The sequence below is a fragment of the Trichosurus vulpecula genome, chromosome 2, assembly GCF_011100635.1.
Source record: "Trichosurus vulpecula isolate mTriVul1 chromosome 2, mTriVul1.pri, whole genome shotgun sequence".
NCBI classification, from domain to species: domain Eukaryota; kingdom Metazoa; phylum Chordata; class Mammalia; order Diprotodontia; family Phalangeridae; genus Trichosurus; species Trichosurus vulpecula.
The window spans coordinates 165,765,252-165,785,633 of NC_050574.1; the positions used below are offsets into that span (position 1 = coordinate 165,765,252).

Genomic DNA, 20,382 nt, shown 5'->3' on the forward strand with positions numbered 1-20,382 from the left:
ACTCCAGTCCGTCTTCTCCTTAGCCACCAAATTTATTTTCCCAAAACATGGGTCAGACATGTCAACCTCTCCCAGCCCTCCCACCAATAGAACCCAATGGTACCCTATTATTTCTGGAATGAAATATAAAGTTCTCTGGGTGACATTTAAAATTCTACATTACCTGGTCCCTTCCTATCTTTTCAGTCTTCTTAAACTTTGCTCCCCTCTATGCACTTTGTGGTCCCAACAACCCTGATCTCCCTGCAGCTCCTTAATTAGAATGCTCCATCTCTCTGTCTTATTTCTTTGTGCGGAATGTCCTTTATAACTATAATTCTCCCCCTTCTCCCCTCTGCCTCCTGGCTTCCTTCAAGACTCAGCTCATATTCCATCTTCTTCAAGAGAACTTTCCTGGTCCCTTTCCCAATTGCTTCTGCCTTCCCTTCTCAGATTAGCCTTGTATTCACTTGTGGGATGGAACTAGGCGGAGAAGGACATCTGTCTAGATATGCTCCCTTATCCTTAATAACTTTCATATAATCATAGTTTAGTTTTAGAGTAGGAGGGTAACTTTCAAATCACCTAGTCCAATTCCTTAGTTTTACAGATATATAAGCTAAGGCCTGGGGAGTTGAAGTGGCTTGCCTAAGGTCACATACTAGGTTAATGACAGAGACAGGTGTAGTCTTCACTTTCTTACAACCCACTCTCTCCTCAATCCCCAGTGCCAATCATCGAAGGTCATGAGTGACCTCCTTTTGGGTATTCATCCTTCATTCTTGAAAAGGACCAATGACATCACAAGAATGATGTCTTGACTTTCAAGTGAATTGGATTGAAGTGAAGCAGAGCCATGCAAAGTCATCAGCCTCACTCTCTCCTCCAGAGTCACCAGAATGCAATGGCAAGACATAAGCTAAGACCACTAGCAATGGCCCAGGAGGGAAGTGACCTCACTGGCCTTTTGGTTTGTTTGCTTTTTATCTTGCTTAGACATCTGTACACTTTTGTTACTGCTCACCACTCTGTTCTTCTGGATGTTCTCTATTTTCTTGGCTTCAGAAACGTATGCTTCTAGTTTTCCTACTTTTCCAAGTATTATTTCTCTGTTTCTTTCACTAGTTCATTTCTTGGTGTTCTTTCTCCCTAACCAATCTCATTTAATTCCATGGCTTTGACCATTATCTCCGAGGTCTTCCACATCTGTATCTCCAGCCTTGACTTCCATATATCTGTCTTTTTCTAGTACATCCCCACCTGGATGTCCCACCATCACTGTGAACTCCGTGTGTCCCAAACTAAGCTTATTGTCCCTCTAACTTTATACTTCGGTCTCTACTGTCACTATTTACTTAATCCCTTCTGTTGGAAACCTTAGTGTGGTTTCCCAATCCCTTATCTCTCACATCCCAGGTACCTCTAATTCTTGTCAGATTCACCTCTGCAAAATAGAATGGGTTGGAAAAGCATTTGTTAAGCACTTACTTTATGCCAAATCCTATGCTAAGTGTTGGAACCACAAGTAAGAAGCAAAAAAGTCTACTCTTTCTCTCTATCTCTCTTTTCTTTCTTTTCATTTTCAAAAGCACAGTAAAACATTTTTAAAATCCTTACTTTCAAGGAACTCATATTCTAAGTAGGGACAACGCATACAAAACGGCTCAGCTGCAAGGCAAATGGAAAGGCCCAGTTGACTTTAGGGAGCAAGAACGTCTTTTAGGAGGTTACTGAAATTGTCTAGGTAGGTCTGTAAGAGTGTGGTGATAGCACGGGTATAAAGGAGACAGAGAAGACCATTGGTGGCTTGAGGGTTCAGGAGAATTGGCCTAGTCTAGCCTTGCCCCACCCCTCATCTTCCATTGCCCAGTTTCAACCAGGAGCTGGAGGCCCTTTCCTGGCTAAATGCAGACCTACCTCATCCCTATCCCTCCCAGAAATAACTCAGAGCCCCACTGTTGTCCAACTTTCAAAGACCAAAAGTCATTGGTCAAGAACTACCTGGCATTCAAAGCTCCCCACAGCCAGGTACCGCTCTACTTTGCCATCATTCTCTTGTACTCTTCTCCTCCCATACATTCTTGATTCCAGCTAAACTACCATAGTAGTATCCCCAAGTACATCTGATGCTTTCCCTCTTCTATGTCTTTGCTCATACTATTTCCTGTGCCTAAAATGTCCCGAATACTTTAAAGTAAAAAAAATTCAATGCTGTTTTCTTTGGGTATTCAGAGAGCTGTTAAGAGCACCAAAGCTACCTGTTAGTAACAGTCTTTCACTAAAGACCTCATACAGCACTTTATTCTTTACCTAATACTATCATCCTATAATATTGTGTCCTATAGTTAGCTGTTTTTCTGTCTTGTCCCCTTTTTTATTTCTGTAAGTGCCATGAGGACAGGGATCATGTCTTAAGCAAACTAGCACCTAGCACATTGTTCTGTTCTTAGTAGGTGTTTAATATATCTCTTGTTTGCCAAGCCAATGTTCTTTTTATTAGACCTTGGTCTTTTTACTACCTTGATTTTGCTTTGTTCTCCAGTGTCTTGGGAGACCCTAAAAGTTGGTTTAAGGAGCCATAAGGCAGGTGGGGATTCTTTCCGGTATCTAACTTCTTAAGTACAGGCCTCTTTGCTTTACTTGACTCATTAGGGCTAAATACTCCCATTAGACATGGAATCATGTGAATCTCAGAGTTGTTTCCTTGGAATGACCTTCAATAACTACTTAGTCCAACTTCTACCCAAAGCATGACTTTGTTCTACAGCATATTCCATAAGAGAAGATACAGCATCTGCTAGAAGACCTCTAGTAACAGATTTCCCTGTGTCCATGGACAGCATGTTCCATTTTTGTACAGCTCTAATTGTCACGCTGGGCCAAAATCTACTTCCCTATGGCTTCCTTCTCATTTTGCCCTCCGAGACCAAGCAAACACATCTAATTCCTTATATGACAGCTCTTCAGATGTTTGATCATTTCTCTCCTAAGTCTCATCTTCAAGCCAATACCCTCAATCCCTTCGATGGATTCTCATTTCTGGTCCCCTCACCATCATGCTTATCTTCCTCTGGACACGCTCTAGTATGTCAGTAGCCTTCCAATAATATGGTGGCCAAAACTGGACACTGTCCTCTAGATGTGGTCTGACTAGGGAAGAGGATAGTGGATTCTGGACAAAATTGTGGACGTTTCTTTTTTTTTTAAGTAAATGATAAAAACTCTAGGACCAGGAAATTAAAGCCCTTTCACTCTCCTGAAACTGAAAACCCTGCAGAATAGTGGTGGGAAATCAACAGGAAGCTGAGACATAGTCATCAAGAATGAGCTAAAATGTTTGCTTTCCCTGTAGTCATTATCCAGCCCAATTTCCCTCTCAGGAAGAGCCAGAGCTGCCAAACTCTGAGAGAAGAATGAAGGTACCAGTCATAAAAGCACCTTTATTTGCAGAAGCCAAGGCAGCTAAGCTAGCTATGACTGGTGCAAGATTAATTTACCCCCCTCCCTTGTAATCCTCTTCTCTCATTTACTACCTGGGTCTGTTTCATCCCTGGCTTCTCACAGCATATACTTGCAATTCCATTACAAAAGACATACGTCCAGAGGTTTTAGTGAGTGTCATGATTCCCACTTATCCCTCCCCCACTTTCCAGGCTCTTTGCGGGGTGGAATTTGTCAGTCTTTAATAAACTGGAGGGCCTCCCTCTTTTCTTGCTTCCCGAGTCTCTGTGCCTGATCTCCCTAGCACCTCATTATGTCACCAGCTGTTTACGTTTCTCCCAAAGTAGTTGGAGCTGTTTATGTTCCTTCTCTAGGGTTGTTTGTGGGAAGAGAGCTATAGGGGAAAGGGGACTGGCTGAAGTTAGGGAAATTTGAATGTTCCCTTTAAGAATGTGCTAGTAAAGGAAGGAATGGATGTTTGAGGCTGCTCACCTTAAGAAAGGCAATGTGAAGACTGGAATTGGCTAATCTGTCCTCAGGGCAGAGTTATGAGCTAAAGGAGTCAACAGATATTACCCTTTTGGAACAGGGAACTTGCCAGCCCAGTTCACCCCAAAGCAGAGTATTCCCAGGAATAGAATCCACGCATCCAAGCCCCATCAGCTGACTTGTGTGGGGACAAAGCTGTCAAGCGTCAGGTTTGCAGTGGGCACTGGCTACAAGCCAACCCTGTCCTGAATGGAGTTGCTGGCATCCTGACAAACACCACGAGTGCAGTTTGGGTGCCAAAGAGAGGTTTGTTGATTTATCTGTCTCACACACACACACACACACACACACACACACACACACACACACAGCTTTCCAGAAATCAAAATCCTACTGTTCTGAGTGGTTCTGCTTCCCAGATTGGGCCTATCAACTTTGGGACAATCTCCTACTCAACTGATACTTAGTCTTAAACTGAGGAACCATGTCACTGCCGTGCCACTGAGGCTGGGTAGCAGCAGTTACCTGTGAGAGGTAACTCTTCCCACTATGATGGTCTAGGAAAGGCTTAGTATGTAGAATGTGACTGAGCATGAAACGAGTACAGTCTAAGCACAGGGAGCCAGCAGTGCCAAGGTAGAGGAGTTAGGAGATGCCCTTAGAGGGTGTCAGCGAGATTTCAGAGGCCAAATAATACTGGCAAGGAGGATGGATGAGTGAACCAACAGAAACTCTTTGTCCAATGCCTAGTTGTTAGAGGGGTGGAAGGGCAGGGGAGGAGCTGTTGAGATAAGTAACCAGAAGTGAATGCAGTTGCTCATTCTTCTGCTGTAGTGGGTAGCTTGATAATTCCATGTTGGGGGAGGTTTTTGACAAGCCCTGGCAGACAGAGACATGTTAGTGGGCCCTGGTGGCTTTCTACTCTTAAGAAGCCAAGAAACCATAGACTATAGTGGGCTTATAGCTTAGGGGTATGTCTAGGTGCCAGGCGGGAAGAATCAAACAGGCTGAGGCCTACCTGTGCTTCCATCCGCCCTACCACATGCAAAGGGAGTCTGTACAAACAGCTTTTACCTCCACTTTCCTAGACTAGAAAGCAGAACTAGGAATCATAGAATCCAAAATGACGAGACCTCAGAAACAATTTGGTTCAACCTGCCCATACCTGAACCAAAATTCTCTTTGTTCCCTAGCTAACAGGTGGTCACCGAGTCTTTGATGACATTCCCTCAGTAAAGAAGAACCCATTACTTCCTGAGGGGGTTCATTCAATTGTTAGGAAGGAAAAAAAATCAAGGGATTCTTCTAGAGTCCCCACAACAAGACCCCCATGGGGGAAACAGAAAAGGCCTGGTGAGTCAGAGGGAAAGCCATTTTTGCCTTAGCCATTTTTGGCCCAATTACTTTTTCTTCTGCAACCAACACCACTTTTGCTTGTTCTTTTTGCTCCTTACCCCCAGAGTTCAGCACCCTTCACTTCTCATTAGCAAGGAATTGTTTAATGATTGATAACTAAAATAAGTCCTCCACATTGCCACCAGGCACCTCAAAGCACTTTATAATTCTCCATTTAGGAAGTGACTGGCCTCTTACCCAACAAAATAATGTTGGGTTGACCGGGACTGTAAAAGAGGAAGGTAACTGCCTCTCATTGATGCCTGGTGGATTTTTAAAGAGGCAGGATGGGTCTTTTTTTCCCAGAATATACCAAGCTCAGGGGCTACCAGAAATTTTATCTTAGGCAAAGGGACCGGCCACTTGTAATAATTGCTAAAGGTCAGGACCTTTTCATATGTCTTACTTTATATCACCTTGACAAATTTCTAGAAGAGGAAGCAAGGGCTTAGAAGGATGATGAGTAAAGGTTGATCAAGGTCAAGAGCTCTTTACCTCTTCTCCTGGGCCTAGACTACATTTAAGAAAACTACAAGTGCTCCTAATTGTGGTTCATTAAAGAGACAGGCAGCATGACCCATTTCTCAAGTCCCCATGACCTCTCCCTGGGTTCCTTCCTTCTCTCTCTCTCCTCCCACCCACCCCAAGCCTGTTTGAGGTATGGCTAGGAAGCCTGTGTTAACTGGTTGTTTGGTTTGGTTGCAGATATAAAGACAACTGTGGTTTACCCTGCCACAGAGAAGCACCTGAAAAAGTACTTACGCCAGGACCTCTATTTGGTCCGGGAGACTGGGGACGATTACAAGAACATCACTCTACCCTATCTGGACTCACAGAGCCTCAGCATCCAGGTGATTATAGCTGCCCCAGAAGAGAAGGACATAGGATTGACTATCATAAGGCCATGCACCTGGGGCTGAACTTCTTCTGGGCTGACTCTGGGAGTTGGGGAAAGAGGAAAAACAACATAGTGCAGTGAATAGAACGTTGGACTTGAGGTCAGGAAGACTTGAGTTTTAACCCTGCCTGTGGCACTTAGCAGCTTTGTGACCCAGGGAAAATCATTTAGCTTCTCTGGGCCTCAGTTTCCTCATCTGTAAAATGAGGGGGACCTCTAATGTCCCTTTCAGTTCTTAATCTTTGGTTCTACAAGGAGGGTCACGATGAGCTTCAGCAGGGTTGGCTTTGGGGATCCCAAAACAAACTGGACTTTGTATCCATTTTAGGGACTTAGATGTCTGGCTTGGCTCCCAAATTGACTCAGTCTCTATTGTGAATTCGTCATAGTTGGACCTCTTAGAACATTTCCCTTTATCCTACCTCTATCCAGACCCTTTTCCCTGGGTGTAGCTCAGGCAAATGATCCTCTAGGGGTTGCCGTTTTTCTTCCTTTCTTTATTATCCCACACTTAACTCAATAAATACTTCAGAGCCCTTTGCTGGAAGCACTGTTTCCCCCTAGTAATTTAGAGGGTGTCTTTATCCAGAACCTAAATTTTTAGGTCGACCTAATCTTTCCAACATCCTTTCAGGCTCTCTAGACCAAGTGTAAAGACTTTCTAGCCAGGAGAAGCTAGCTTCTCCTTGGCCCTAAGCTGTGTAGTGGAGACCAATGGGAATCAATGCTCAGAACTTGGCTGTGTGACTGTTTGAAGTTAAACCTGATTGATATCACCAATTAGCATCACTATCACCCTGTTCGTCTTTCATAAGCTCCTCATGTCTGGGTCTTTCTAAGGATTCTATTTACCCAATAGAAAGTGGAATGAACTCTGTTGGGCTGGTGATGTAGCCCCAATTCAGCCCTTTGTACGCTAAAATGAACCATCCCCCTTCTTTTCAAAGATCTCCCTGTCCCCACTTATGGGTCTCCTGTCTTTGGTTAACAGTAGGTACAAAGACCAAGGTAGGGAGAAAGTGGGAAGTACCATTGAGACCTCCTTGATGACAAGGACTGTGAAACAGTCTCTACTTTGATAAGACTTCTTATTTCTTGGATCAAGACTTTTTTTAGGCATTGATCTTTTTTTTGTAGGGAAGCTAACTCTAACTTCCAGCTCAGAGACTGAGCCCTCCCTGGAAGCAGAACCAATCTCCTCCCCTAAAGTGTCCTTTCTTTTTGGTGAATAGATGCCAAAAGAATGTACCACATTTGCTTCATGGCCTGGCCCCCACAAGACCCATGCCTTTCTAAAGCACCATCCATACAGAGGCTGTTTTTAAAAATCCATAATGTGAAAGTGCCTCTGCATCGCTCCAACTATGGCTTTCTTGTCACCCTAACTGTGATTGTGATCTGGCCCCCTAAGTCTTTTGTTGTTGCTGTTTCTGGTCTTTGATGGGGAGAAAACTCTTACACAGGAGTGTGTGGTTTTCTCCATCTGCCTGTTTGGTTTAGCAGCTCTAAATTCTGCCAGCTGCTTTCCCCTCCTCTTCCACTGGGCCTTGGGAATTGTTCACTGCTTAGTGGTGGAAGCAGATTGCAATGTGATCTCAGTTACTCTCTTTTCTCTGGTTTTCCAGCTCCCTCTCTCTGAGCTGGGATGGGGAGTTTTGACTGTTGGTGCCAAGAGTATGAAAAAGCAGAGAAGGGGAAAGAAGAGGTATTTGAGCAAGGTACCTTCCCTGGGACTCCCATACCAGTTTGGAAGAAGGTTTGATTGAGATACTGAGATGGGAATGGTGGTTTTTGCTGAGCTTGCTCTAATCAGCTGCAGGGGCTTGAAGAAAGTTCTCTGTTCTCACTATCGTGTCCGGCGCTGCTGCCACCTTCAGCTGTGTTACTCATGTTCTTATACAGGGCCTATTGTGTGACCTTGGGCACTGGCCGTTATCATAGCCCTCAAACTGCAACTGACCAGCACAGCCATTGAGACAGATACAGATAACCAAATTTGCACTCCCACACCCTACAATAGCCTAGCCCATTGCAGCAGAAATGAAGGCAGAAGCTCAAGTAGAACCCAAAGTGGACACAAGTCCCAAATCAAAGCAGAACCAAAGGTTACAATGCCGACAATGAACATAGGCTCATCCTAGCCATTCCTTCTGTCTTTCCCTCTCCTGCCGGCATGTGAGGACCGTGCCCTATATGCAGATTAAGCACCAAGGTTACTATAGTACACTTTGTAGCCAGCCTGTCTCCTTCTGACATCTAGCTTCCCTTTATCTCATAGCAGAAGCTTACATCCTTTGCTAGTTTTTTTTCAAGGCTTCTTTCTCTTCCCTTTTTCACTAAACCTGAAACCTAGTTTACCACTATCGGTCTCTAGAGGGTTGCCGCACCCTCTATTAAGTATGTGTCAGGGAGAGAATGGAAGGAGAGTCCTCCCAGCTTCCCTAAGGTACTGGGTGCCTTACCAGACTTTATGTCCCTAGGAACTGAGCCACTTATTGCCTGGCCTACCTTGGTCACCCAAGCCCTAGCCAGCTGTACCCCTTAACACTCTTTCCCCCATGGACTTTTGTTTCCTTTGTGTAAAAGGGCTGGAGTATCAGCGGCAGTTATGGAAAGAATCTGGGAGGGATTGTTTCTGTTCATAAGGAAGATCTGAGTCCAAAGAGGTGAGCAAATAGAGCTAGGGAAGTATGGGTTAGACAGCCTGGGCCCTGATTCCAACTGTCTGCCTTCCTTCCCTATAGTCCCATTTCCTCAGACTCCCAGACCTATAATGTGGAGTGAGGAAGCCTATAGTTGGATTTTTCAGAGCTTAGCTGTTTTTTGATGATAAGGTTTATATACTGTCCCTCTGGCTTTCTCTTTCTCTTTTTCTCTTTCTTTCTCTGTCTCCCTCTCTTTCCCTCTGTCTCTCTCTTTCTTCCCCCTCCTATACCTTCCTATCCTGAGGGAGCAGAGAATTTGCCAATACAGAATGGTCTATCCTCTAGTAGCAAAAAGTTAAGGCTCTTTGGGAAATATTGTCTCAACGCTGACAGGACCTTAATGCACCATTAGTGGAACTGTGAACTGGTCCAGCCATTCTGGAAAGCAATTTGGAATATTATGTCTTGATGGGGTGAGGGGGAAGAAGGAGGAAAAGAAGCAGATTTTTGTTGTTTTTAATAAAAATATAAAAACTTTAAAAATTAGCTGAGGTCAAGAAGCCTGGCCCCAGGGAGGTTTTTTTGTTTTTATTTTTAAACAAATATATATGCATTCTGTTGTCATTAATAAAATGGAAATTCATTTTTAAAAACCCAAATGTAGTTCTTTTTCTTTCTTCTCCTCCTAGTGGGTGTATAATATTCTGGAGAAGAAGGCCGAGGCTGATCGGATTGTATTTGAGAACCCAGATCCTTCAGATGGCTTTGTTCTCATTCCTGACCTTAAGTGGAATCAAAAGCAAGTAAGACATTTTTTTTTCTGGAGCTTCCCCATGTCTTACAGTGTTTTGTTGCTTGACTTCAAGCTTCTGGCAGTCCTTAGTGGCTCCAGGGGTCGAGAACCTTCGGCCATGAGGCTGCACATGGCCCTCTAGGTGCTCAGGTGTAGCCTTTTGAATCCAAACTTCACAAAACAAATCCTTTTATTAAGGGGATTTGTTCTGTGAGGTTTGTATTCAGTCAAAGGGCTGCACTTGAGGACCTAGAGGGCCACGTGTAGCCTCAAGGCCACAGGCTCCCCACCCCTGCCTTAGCCCTTGCTTCCTTTCTTTGGCTTCTTCAAAGAGGTTAAAATCACCAAAGTAGATCACTGAGCTCTCAAAACCAGGAAGAAAAGTCAGCAGACCACATACCTGTCATACCCAAACATGTGGGTGAGAAAAATTGGCCAAATGTCCATTCTACCTCTCCTCCCACCCAGTGAGCCAGTGTTTAAGGAAAAGTACAGTGATCGCATCCCTTAAAGAGAGCAGCCATGTGGAGGATTCCTTAACAGCCATACCAGTGCTCCCACCAAGAGGTACCAGTTCCCATCTTCACTTGCAGGAGGGGCTCTAGCTACAACCTGCATCAACCAAGTTTTTGTTTTCACTGGTAGCTGTTCCCTCAGACGTTACCCTCTATTGTCAAAGTGATTTTATTTCATTTGACTTCCAGTGAATAGGGATGAGTTGCAGCTCACTCTCTCAGGGATCAGCCCCCCCCCAAGATAAGCCTCAGTCACCAGAAAGTGTGCAGCAGCCTCAGTCAGTAGCCCTGTCTTGTCAAAAGTTGGAAATGATTGATTCCTTCCCTCCCTCTTCCTTCGAGTATGCTGAATCCTTTTTCATAGTTCTCTGTTGGACTGAGTCTGTTTGACTTCTGTGGTCCTAGTGTCAGGGCCTTGTCACAGGACCTAGATTGGGTTCAACCTCTTTCTTCTCCATTAATTCCTTCCATTTACTTTTTGGGCTTCTATGTGCTTTCAGGCTTTCTGATTCTAAACTGGAGTAGACCTGTGGAGTGTTTTAGTCTTACATTCAATCTCCATACGTTCTCCTATCACCTCAAGAGTATAGTCAAGGACCATAGTAATCTAGTATATGATAAACCCAAAGATCCAAGCTTTTGGAACAAAAACTCATTTAACAAAAACTACTGGGAAAACTGGAGGACAGTGTGGCAGAAACTAGGTATAGACCAACATCTCAAACTGTATACCAAGATAAGGTCAAAATGGGTACGTAAGTTATACATAAAGGGTGATAGCAAATTAGCAAAGCAAAGAATAGTTTATTTATCAGATCCATGGATAAGGGAAGAATTTAGGACCAAAAGAAATAATAGAGAACATTACAAAATATAAAATAAATGACTGTACAAAATTAAAAAGTTTTTACACAAACAAAACAAGTGCAACTAAAATTAAAAAGGAAAGCAGAAAACTGGGTGGGTAGTATCTCTGATAAAGGCCTCATTTCTCAAATATATAGAGAACTGAGTCAAATTTATAAAAATACAGGTTATTCTCCAATTGATAAATGGTCAAAGGATATGAACAGACAATTTTCAGATGAAGAAATCAATGCTATCTATAGTCATATTAAAAAAATGCTCTGAATCACTATTGATTAGAGAAATGCAAAATAAAACAACCCAGAGGTACCTCATACCTATCAGATTGGCTAATATGACAAAAAAGGAAAATGATAAATATTGGAGGGAAGGTGGGAAAATTGAGGTACTAATGCGTTGTTGGTGGAGCTGTGAACTGATTCACCCATTCTGGAGAGCAATTTGGAACTGTGCCCAAAGGGCTATAAAACTGTGCATACCCTTTGATCTAGCAGTACCACTACTAGGTCTGTATCCCAAAGACATAAAAAAATAAAAAAGGAAAAGGACCTATTTGTATAAAAATATTTATAGGAACTCTTTTTGTGGTAGCTCAGAATTGAAAATCAAAGGGATGATGGGCATCCTTGATGGGGAATGGCTAAACAAACTGTGGCATATGATCGTGATGGAATATTATTGTGCTATAAGAAATGACAAGCAAGGTGATTTCAGAAAAACCATGGAAAGACTCACATGAACTGATGCATAGTGAAGTGAACAGAACCAAGAGAACACCAATAACAGCAGTATTGTTTAATGAAAAATTGTGAATGACTTAACTAAATGTGATTCAAGACATCCCAAAGACTCATGATGAAGCATGCTGTCTGCCTCCAGAGAAAGAACTGATACTGTTTGAATACAGATTGAAGTATGCTATTTTTCTCTCTCTTTCTTTCTTTCTTTCTTTCTTTCTTTCTTTCTTTCTTTCTTTCTTTCTTTCTTTCTTTCTTTCTTTCCTTTTCTTTCTTTCTTTCCTTTTCTTTCTTTCTCCCTTCCTTCCTTCCCTTCTTTCTTCCTTTCTTTCTTTCTCTTTCTTTCTTCCTTCCTTTCTTTCTTTTTCAAGTCTTCTTGTACAAAATGAACAAAATAGAAATGTGTTACATGATTGCACATGTATAACTTATATCAGATTTCTCACCACCTCAGGGAGGGGAAGGATGGATGGAATTTGGAACTCAAACTTTAAAAAGAAAACAAGTGTTAAAAAATTTATTTTAACATGTAATTAGAAAAAAATAAAATATTATATACATATATATATGCATGTACACACACGTATATATGTAATATACATATATACATATACATACATACATATATATATATAGAGAGAGAGTATAGTCAAAGACAGGGTAGAGAGAATGGAGTTCTTAGGACTTACGAATCAGAAGGAGAGAACCCAGGACATGATATCTTCCTTTGTTTCTGATAAGGGTTGCAAGGACACTGTTTAGAAGGGGGATCAGGCAGCCCCCTAGGCAATTGTAGCTTGGGGGAGGGAGGGAAATTTTGAAGGGAGTTTCCATAAACTGAAATCTTGAGTAATTCATTAAAACCAGGTAAGATCAAAGAAAATGACCCCATCTCAGTTAAGAGATGATGAGAACACCTGCCTTTCCTCTATGATTGGAGTCTCTTCCTTGCCTTTATCTTGGCCTGTGGGAGTTAATTGGGGTAGTAGGGAGGAAAGCGCTGCCAGCAGACAAGCCTGAGTTGGTTCTGGAGCTGTTTTGGGAGCGGCTGGGGGATGAAGCTGCTGAGCCAGGAACACCTGTGCCAGCAATGGGAAATGCCCCCAGGGCCAACTCAGCTTAGCTCAGGAGTCAGCTTCTACAAAATTCCTGACCTTCCCAGTGCAGCCACGTACTCAGGAGGCCTGGGATTCAAGGCTAATTCACACGGTGGTAGATAGATGATGGATGTGGGAGAGATTTCAGCATAACAAGATCCTTGAGACTTCAGAGCTCATGATTTATAGGGGATTGACGTCTAAGCAAAAGGAACAAAAGGTGAACAGTAAACATACATAAGGGGAGCTAGGTGGTGATGGATAGAGTGCTGGGCCTGAAGTCAGGAAGATTCATCTTCCTGAGTTCAAATCTGGCCTTAGATACTAGTTGTGTGACAAGTTTCTTAACCCTGTTTGCCTCAGTTTCCTCATCTGTAAAATGAGCTGGAGAAGGAAATGGTGAACCGCTCCAGTATCTTTGCCAAGAAAACTCCAAATGGGGTCACAAAGAGAGGGTCAGGAAGAGTTAAACACGTCTGAAACGATTGAACAACAAAAAACAAATGTAAAATTCCCAGCCCCTGAAAGCAATGAATGAGTTTGAGCCTGAAGGTCCCAGAGCTAAAATTTGTTTCGAATTTCAGTACTAGTGCTACTAGGCATCCTGTCTTCCCATTCAGGAGGAATGATTCCCCTGTTTCTCTGGACAGTCTCTTACACAGCACTCAGTCACAGAGAACTTTTTGGAATTTCATCTGGCTCTCAGCCACCACGATCCTCCCACCAAGTAGGCCAGAAGCAACATATTAGTTTGGGATTAGGATAGGCCTGCACAGCCTGTGGCCCGAAGGCTGCTTAAGGCCCTCAGGCTTTTTGGGGCATGCCAAAGGATTTAGGGCAGCCTGGAAAAATGTAGAGGGAAACGTCCTTTGTATGTAGAGGAAATCCTTTGGCCTGCTGCAAGTGGCCAGGCTGCAGGTTATCGCAGGCCTGTATTCAGAGAAGAACTGGCTTAAATGAAATGCTTTTCTCAACAGTGATACAGGTGGTATCAGCCATGATTTTTAGCTCGGTCCTATTGTCTTTCTATCCCCATGATAGCTATCTATGGTTGGGTTCTTTCTCTTTTGTTTACTCTTTTTTATTTTGTTTTTAGCAGCTATTATCATCATCAAGTTCTAGTCTGAAGATATGGAAATGATGCCCCAAGCCTCAGGTCCTTCTTACTGTTATTCTCTGAGTTCTGTCTTTTACTGTTATTTTCTGAGTTCTGGGTACTCCTTTCCACCCCTGAACCACAGCTAGGGACCCCAGTCACACTGTCCAACAGATGCTTTTGCTCTCTGTAGTCCCTTGGTGGCTAAATATTGTTGTCTCTTTTGCAGCTGGCACTTATTAATTTTGTAAATCTTCAATATGTGTGCTGCAGAGAGTGATATCATTTCAGTTTCATGATGTCACCTGCACTAAGCTTATTCTCTTAGGCAAGGGGGTCTACAACATTTTGGCTTTTACCTGAGTGTAGGCCAGGAGGTTATGGAGGAGTGACTCTGAATTGTGCCATGAGGGTGGCCTTCCCAAGAATGGATTTTCCATTGCTTCAAATGGAGTGTATCCAGATTGTTTTAGGGGTGAGAAGGTACTTCCTTTGAGGGGAGCCAGATGATCTGGTGAAGCAAACCTGGATAAGTGGCTTCTGTTTACTTTTTCTGTTTGGACTTAACAGACATTTGCATTAAGTGCCTGCTTTGTGAAAGATATTGTGTTTGGCAGTGGTATTAGATGAAAAGCAATACAGTCTGTTCCTTAGAACTTAATATGGACAGGGCGAAGAGAATAGGATTCTTAGGACCTCAGAATGAGAAGCAGAGCAGCACTAGGGACATGATCTCTTCCTTTGGGACACTGTGAAGTAAATAATAACGTGGTTTTTGTCTTCATTTTACAGATGAGAAAACTGAGGTAGAGGTTAAGTGACTTGCCCAGGGTTTTACAGCTAGTAAGTGTCAGAGCCAGGAATTCAGTAGAATTCTTCTGACTCCAAATCCAATTCTCTCTTCATGAAGCATACCCAGAGGGATGTAGGGAGGTTTCATTGAAAAAATTGGTCTGGTCTTTGAAAAGTAGGGAAAGATTTAATCACTGGAAATGTGGTATGAAAATGATGTAGCCATGGGCGATGACTATTGTGATTGTAGAGGTCCCAAGGGGACGCTATGAGATGGAGAAGAACTGGGAGTTGTGGTTGGTTAGAACGTGTATCAAGTGGAACTTGCAGATGACAGGCAGGTGAGAGCCCTCCTCCACTAGACTTTATTTGGGTCTGTCACTGCATTGTCAAAATTGAGGAGCATTCCCACCCCTTGCTCCCACTGGGGAAGTGACCCTTTGGCCACACAGGCTCTGGTGAGCTTACTCTGCCCCAGGGAACGAGCTTGGTCATGCCAGCTTCCCTAGGCCAGTCTGCCACCATCCAAGTTGCCCTGTAAACCCCTTGTCACTGCTCAACACCTGACAACTTTCTGACCTCCCTGGAGACCTGTAGGGGCCATCCATTCGGTTAGGACACCAGAGAGAAGACTGGCATGGTTTCCATAGAATTGGTCTTCATCACCTGCACTCCCTGATTCAGCTCTCCAAGCTGACAGGTAACAAACAGGCCCCATTCTGGGACAGTGGAGCCAAGAGCTATAATTCGGTGTGTCATATTTAGCATTTGTCAGCAGCATTCATCCAAAATAAATGCTATTATTATTTGGGAGTACTGTGGCAGCTGATAAATAGAAGAGCTAAAAAAAACACCACACCCACACGTCAAGAATATGCAGTTCCTCCCAAGTTTGAAACTTAATTTTCTTTTCTAGCTGCTCCTTAATCCTTTAATTGGCCAAAGTAGTCAGTTTGGTCCTCTGATCACAACCTAGGAAGACTGAGGCTGGGGGAGGTGTGGGGAGATAGGGGGATGGGAGGGAACATATTCAGCCCAACAGTGTGTATTCATTTAGCAATTCCATGCTCCTGCACAGTGGATTAGGTCAGTACTTTCAGGTCTGAGTAGAGGATCAATACACTTAGCCCTCTAAGGTACAGGCAGAGAGAAAGGAAGCATAACAGAGGCCATAGCTCAGTTGTACCACGGACAGTCAAGGGGGAAATCGCATTTTGTAGCCTTGGATCTGGGACCCTAAAGGGTTCAGGTGGGTGATTCTTTACCACACAAGTTATTGCAGTGAGGAATTGGAATCGGTCATGGTCATTTGGTACTTTCCCCCAGGGATAGAAACGTCTGAAGCTGGGAGCCCTTTAGGATCCTCCCAGAGTTGGGCTTCCTAGTACCCTGGTGATTAAGACCCCTCATTCACAGTGAATTTATGATATGGGCCAGCCCATAGCTCTGATCTTTGGTGAGTTGGTGGGGATAGGCTTTTCTTGGCTGGAAGTGGAAAGCAATTCAAGCTATGGTTTAGGATCCCAGTGATTTTGGCTCTTTGAATTGGTGTGGCCACAAAATTTCAGATCTTATTCATGAATGGGAATCAGGACAGCTCAGAAATGTTAACCCAGGGACCTGGTTGGAATGGTAAAGGAAAATAAGAGTAATCACTTAACATCTACATAGCACTTTAAGGTTTACATTGTGCTTTACAAATAACATCTCATTTGATCCTCTCAACTACATTATGAGGCAGGTGTTGTTATTATTCTATATAGGAAGCTGAGACAGAGAGAGAGAGAGAGAGATTAAGTGACTTGGCCAGTGTTACACAGCTAGAAAGTGCCTGAGCAACATTCAGACTTAGATCTTCCTGACTGACTCTAAGGCCAGCACTCTGTTGACTACACCACGTAGCTCACAAGTGATAGTTTATTTACTGGTGGTATTTACAGTAAATATATATGTAGTTAACACAGGTACAGACATATGGCTATACCCCACAGAAAAACCAAAAGGCCTTTAATCTTGCTTCCTTAAATTGAAAGATTAGAAAACTTGTATTTATTGTTGCATCCTACTCAAAACCTAGACACGTGTATGTTCATGTTTTACTAGGATAAACCCCCTGAAATGGCATCTGAAAAGCAGTCTGCGTTTAGCTCAAGGCCAGGTTGTATCCACTGCTGCTCATGCTGCTGCTGGCTCAGTGGCCAGTGTTTCAGGCCTAGGGTTGTAGGAAGTGGGGGAGGACGGAACCTTCAAGTCAGGTCCTGTGTCCCTGCCTCCAGCCTGATCACCACTTGTTCTGCCTCTTTGTAGTTAGATGACCTCTACCTAATTGCCATCTGCCATCGACGGGGGATCAAGTCCCTACGAGAGCTCACTGGGGAACATTTACCCCTACTCAGGAACATCTTGCAAGAGGGGCAGGTGAGCCATCCCAAGAGGCCACACTAGGGCCTGGTTCCTCCCTGGGAAAGAATGGTATCAGGAATTTATTGGGCTCTTTATTCTCTTATTCAGATCACTCCCCTTGCCCTTACCAAGTGTTTCCCCAGGAACCCACCACAGGAAAATCCTTAATGTATCACCCTTAGAAGAAACTTGGCTGGCATAAAAAACTCTGTAATTTGAGCCCTCTACACCGGCCAGACTGGCCTCTTCATTGTCTAATCATTCCCACCTACTCATGTTGTTTTCTCCAGCTAGCATGTGGATCTCCACTCTGCTCCCCAGCCCCTATCCAGATTCTTTTTTGTTTTTCTCCCCTTGGGAGGCAGTCAGGGTTAAGTGACTTGTCCAGGGTCATGCAGCTAGTAAGTATCAGAGGTCACATTTGAACTCAGGTCCTCCTGATTTCAGGGCTGGTGTGTATCTGCTGTGCCACCTAGCTGCCCCTCCCATCCAGATTCTAATAGTCTTTCAAGGGCTAGTTCACATTCTCATTTTTTGTTAAGCTGTCCAGGACCACTCCACCCCACATTGCTCAAACTCCTATATTAGGTCTTGCCTCTATCATAGGAAGACTTTCTCATGCAGAGCCTGGTACTGATTCCTGTAGCTAGAAGCTCTGACCATGTTTTGATGTCTCTGGGAGACAGTTCCAGCTCCCCCTAGCCCTTTTGTCTTTTCTATTCATTTTGACTACTTCTAAAATTTACCCAAGTTGAAAAAGCTTGGTCTCTTCCAGCTTCAAGCATAAGAGGCTTGAGGACAGAGTTGGAGGCAAAGAGGACAGAGCAGTTTGATAGGAAAGTACCACCGGTGAAGTTACTGTAAATTTGGCCGCTCATCTCTTGATTAAAAGTCTGAAGGGCAGTTGGGCATGTAACCAATAGGCTTTCCAGGAGTCACCAAGGGTTTGTTGTTATGGCTCCTCAGCAATTTCTGTTTCCACTTCCTCCATGGCAAGTAGTCTGTCCAAAGTTGGTGACCCACCTCAGCACCAGAGTCACATCCAGAGCCAAAGTAAAGGACTTCTTGCTTTCCAAAGGAGCCAAGTTGAGATTTAACTGGCCCTCAGGCTGCCCTAGCATCCCACAGCCACGCCTCCACCCACCCTCTCCCACTTAAGCTTTTCTAATTCCTAGCCTGGCCCTGACCTTGTTTTCTTCAGGTTCACAGCCTAAATTGGAGGGTACAGATGTCTTCCTTCTACTCCCTTCCCTGAAGCAGTGGAAGGAAAGTGTCTGGTGATAATCAGAGAAGAGGGCAGGATGTCAGACTGAGTAATCTTCAAGAACCAAGAGGCCTTTTCTTTAAATCCTGGGGCTTTCTGTCTCCTGAACAGGACCTTTTCCTCATAGGGAAGTAGACCTGGGGAGGAGGATATGCTTTCGATAAGAAATTGAGAGAGAATGATTGAGTCGGCCTCTGATGATCTTAGGTGGTGTTTTGGGAAGGGGATTTTGTGGACTCAAAAGTTTTCTCTTTGAGACTCCTCTCTTTTCTCAGGAGGCCATCCAGCGGCACTACCAAGTGAAGGAGGACCATCTTCGAGTTTACCTGCACTACCAGCCCTCTTATTACCATCTGCATGTGCACTTCACTGCCTTGGGCTTCGAGGCACCTGGCTCGGGTGTGGAGCGGGCACACCTGCTGGCTGATGTGATTGAGAATCTAGAACGTGACCCACACCATTATCAGCAGCGCACCCTTACCTTTGCCTTGAGGGCTGATGAGCCTCTGCTTAAGCTCTTCCAAGAGGCAAAGAAGAGCTGAGGTGCCCACACAGAGGGGCTCTCCTTAGGGAGATGAAGGGAATTTTTGTTACTGTGTTGGGTTTTTAAAATATCTTTTTGTACTGGTTTGTTTTCTGTATCAATTAATAAAATTTCTGGTTTACTAGGCCCAGAGCAACTGAGTGTCCTGGGGACTGGGAGAATGAGGTGGGGGGAGAAGAGCAGAGCTCTCTTCAGGTAGGTGGAGTATCCTTATTGAAGGTCATGATGACAAGTCTGGGAAGAAGCTTGGATCTACACCAAACGTGGGGTTCCTATTTATCCCTAGGTCCCTGTTTACTGTACTTAACCTTGTTATGGCCTTTTATTCCAAGCAACTCTCCAAGCCTCTGTGGTCTAGAGATTCCTCAGAATAGCCAACTAGAAGATCTTTCTCTAAACAGCCCACTGAGTCATCTGAAAGTTCCTTCTCACTTCTTTTTCTCAGTGTTTGGTTTACCCACTGCCCTTTCCTGCTCCCTTGGTGAGATGTGGGAGTTAGTGAGGTGGAGGTAGGGAAGAAACTTAAATAAAAATCAGATGATGAAATCCATGAAAGTATCTATTGTTTGGTCAGCAAACATCTATAAGGCACATGATACAGTGAAAGCATTGTCAGCAAATATACTATATGTATATATATATATATAGAGAGAGAGAGAGATATACATATATCTATATATATATATAGAGAGAGAGATGTATGTGTACGTATACATATATATATATGTATATATATAGCAATATAATTAAATATACAACAATATACAGCAAAGCAATATGTCAGGATGATCACATGTAAGTTAAATCTGGAAGCATTGAGGGGACTCAAGGTAAAAGAGTGATTGGTATATTTTGTTTTGGTTCTTTTTGGCAGAAGGGATAGTCTTCATTTGTAGAATCTGAATTTTAGCACTAGAAGGAAGCTTGAGATCACCTACTCCAAGTCCCTTCTTTCCAGTGAGTACATTTCTTTATGCTTGCCTTGCTTGCTTACCATCTCACCAAGGCTGAAGCCCTGGTCTCCAGAAAACAGAAAAACACAGAAACATAGGGACAGTTGAAGGTCTCTTGGGGGAAAAAGAGCATCTGGCCTGTGTTGTAACCAGGGAGGTCTGATAAGGCCCTGAGAGGTCCAAGCTGGCAAATTGGCTGCCACTATAATTTGAGCAGCAAAATGACTGTATCCCTGCCAATCCATTTAAGTTCTAGGGATTTGATAAGATAGAGGGAAAACTATTTCCTTAGGTGATTACAAAGGCATCAAGGCAGGTAATACCTTAGACAGAGAGCAAACAGGATCTCTGAGGCTGCAAGTCTGGGCCTGTCCCATGCCTGATTAGGACCAAAACCAAGTAGTCCCACCGGCTCAGTCAGCAGCTAATGCTGAAGCCTTTGGGCTATGAGGTTGAGCTCCTGGGCTCTCTGTG

At 43.7% G+C, this 20,382-nt stretch overlaps 1 protein-coding gene across 2 annotated transcripts in view; it reads left to right on the forward strand.

The window, feature by feature from the left end:
* DCPS (decapping enzyme, scavenger) overlaps window positions 1-19,079 on the forward strand; it is a 36,975-nt gene extending 17,896 nt beyond the window's left edge. The window contains exons 3-7 of one of the 2 annotated variants that reach the window (XM_036745665.1): window positions 6,010-6,155; window positions 7,828-7,920; window positions 9,537-9,650; window positions 17,052-17,162; window positions 18,687-19,079. In XM_036745665.1, the coding sequence (XP_036601560.1) occupies window positions 6,010-6,155; window positions 7,828-7,920; window positions 9,537-9,650; window positions 17,052-17,162; window positions 18,687-18,953 (731 nt within the window). In that variant the 3' untranslated portion in view covers window positions 18,954-19,079. The remainder of the gene's footprint in view (window positions 1-6,009; window positions 6,156-7,827; window positions 7,921-9,536; window positions 9,651-17,051; window positions 17,163-18,686) is intronic. The other variant, XM_036745666.1, reaches the window with a different exon arrangement.
* Window positions 19,080-20,382: the final 1,303 nt, after the last annotated feature.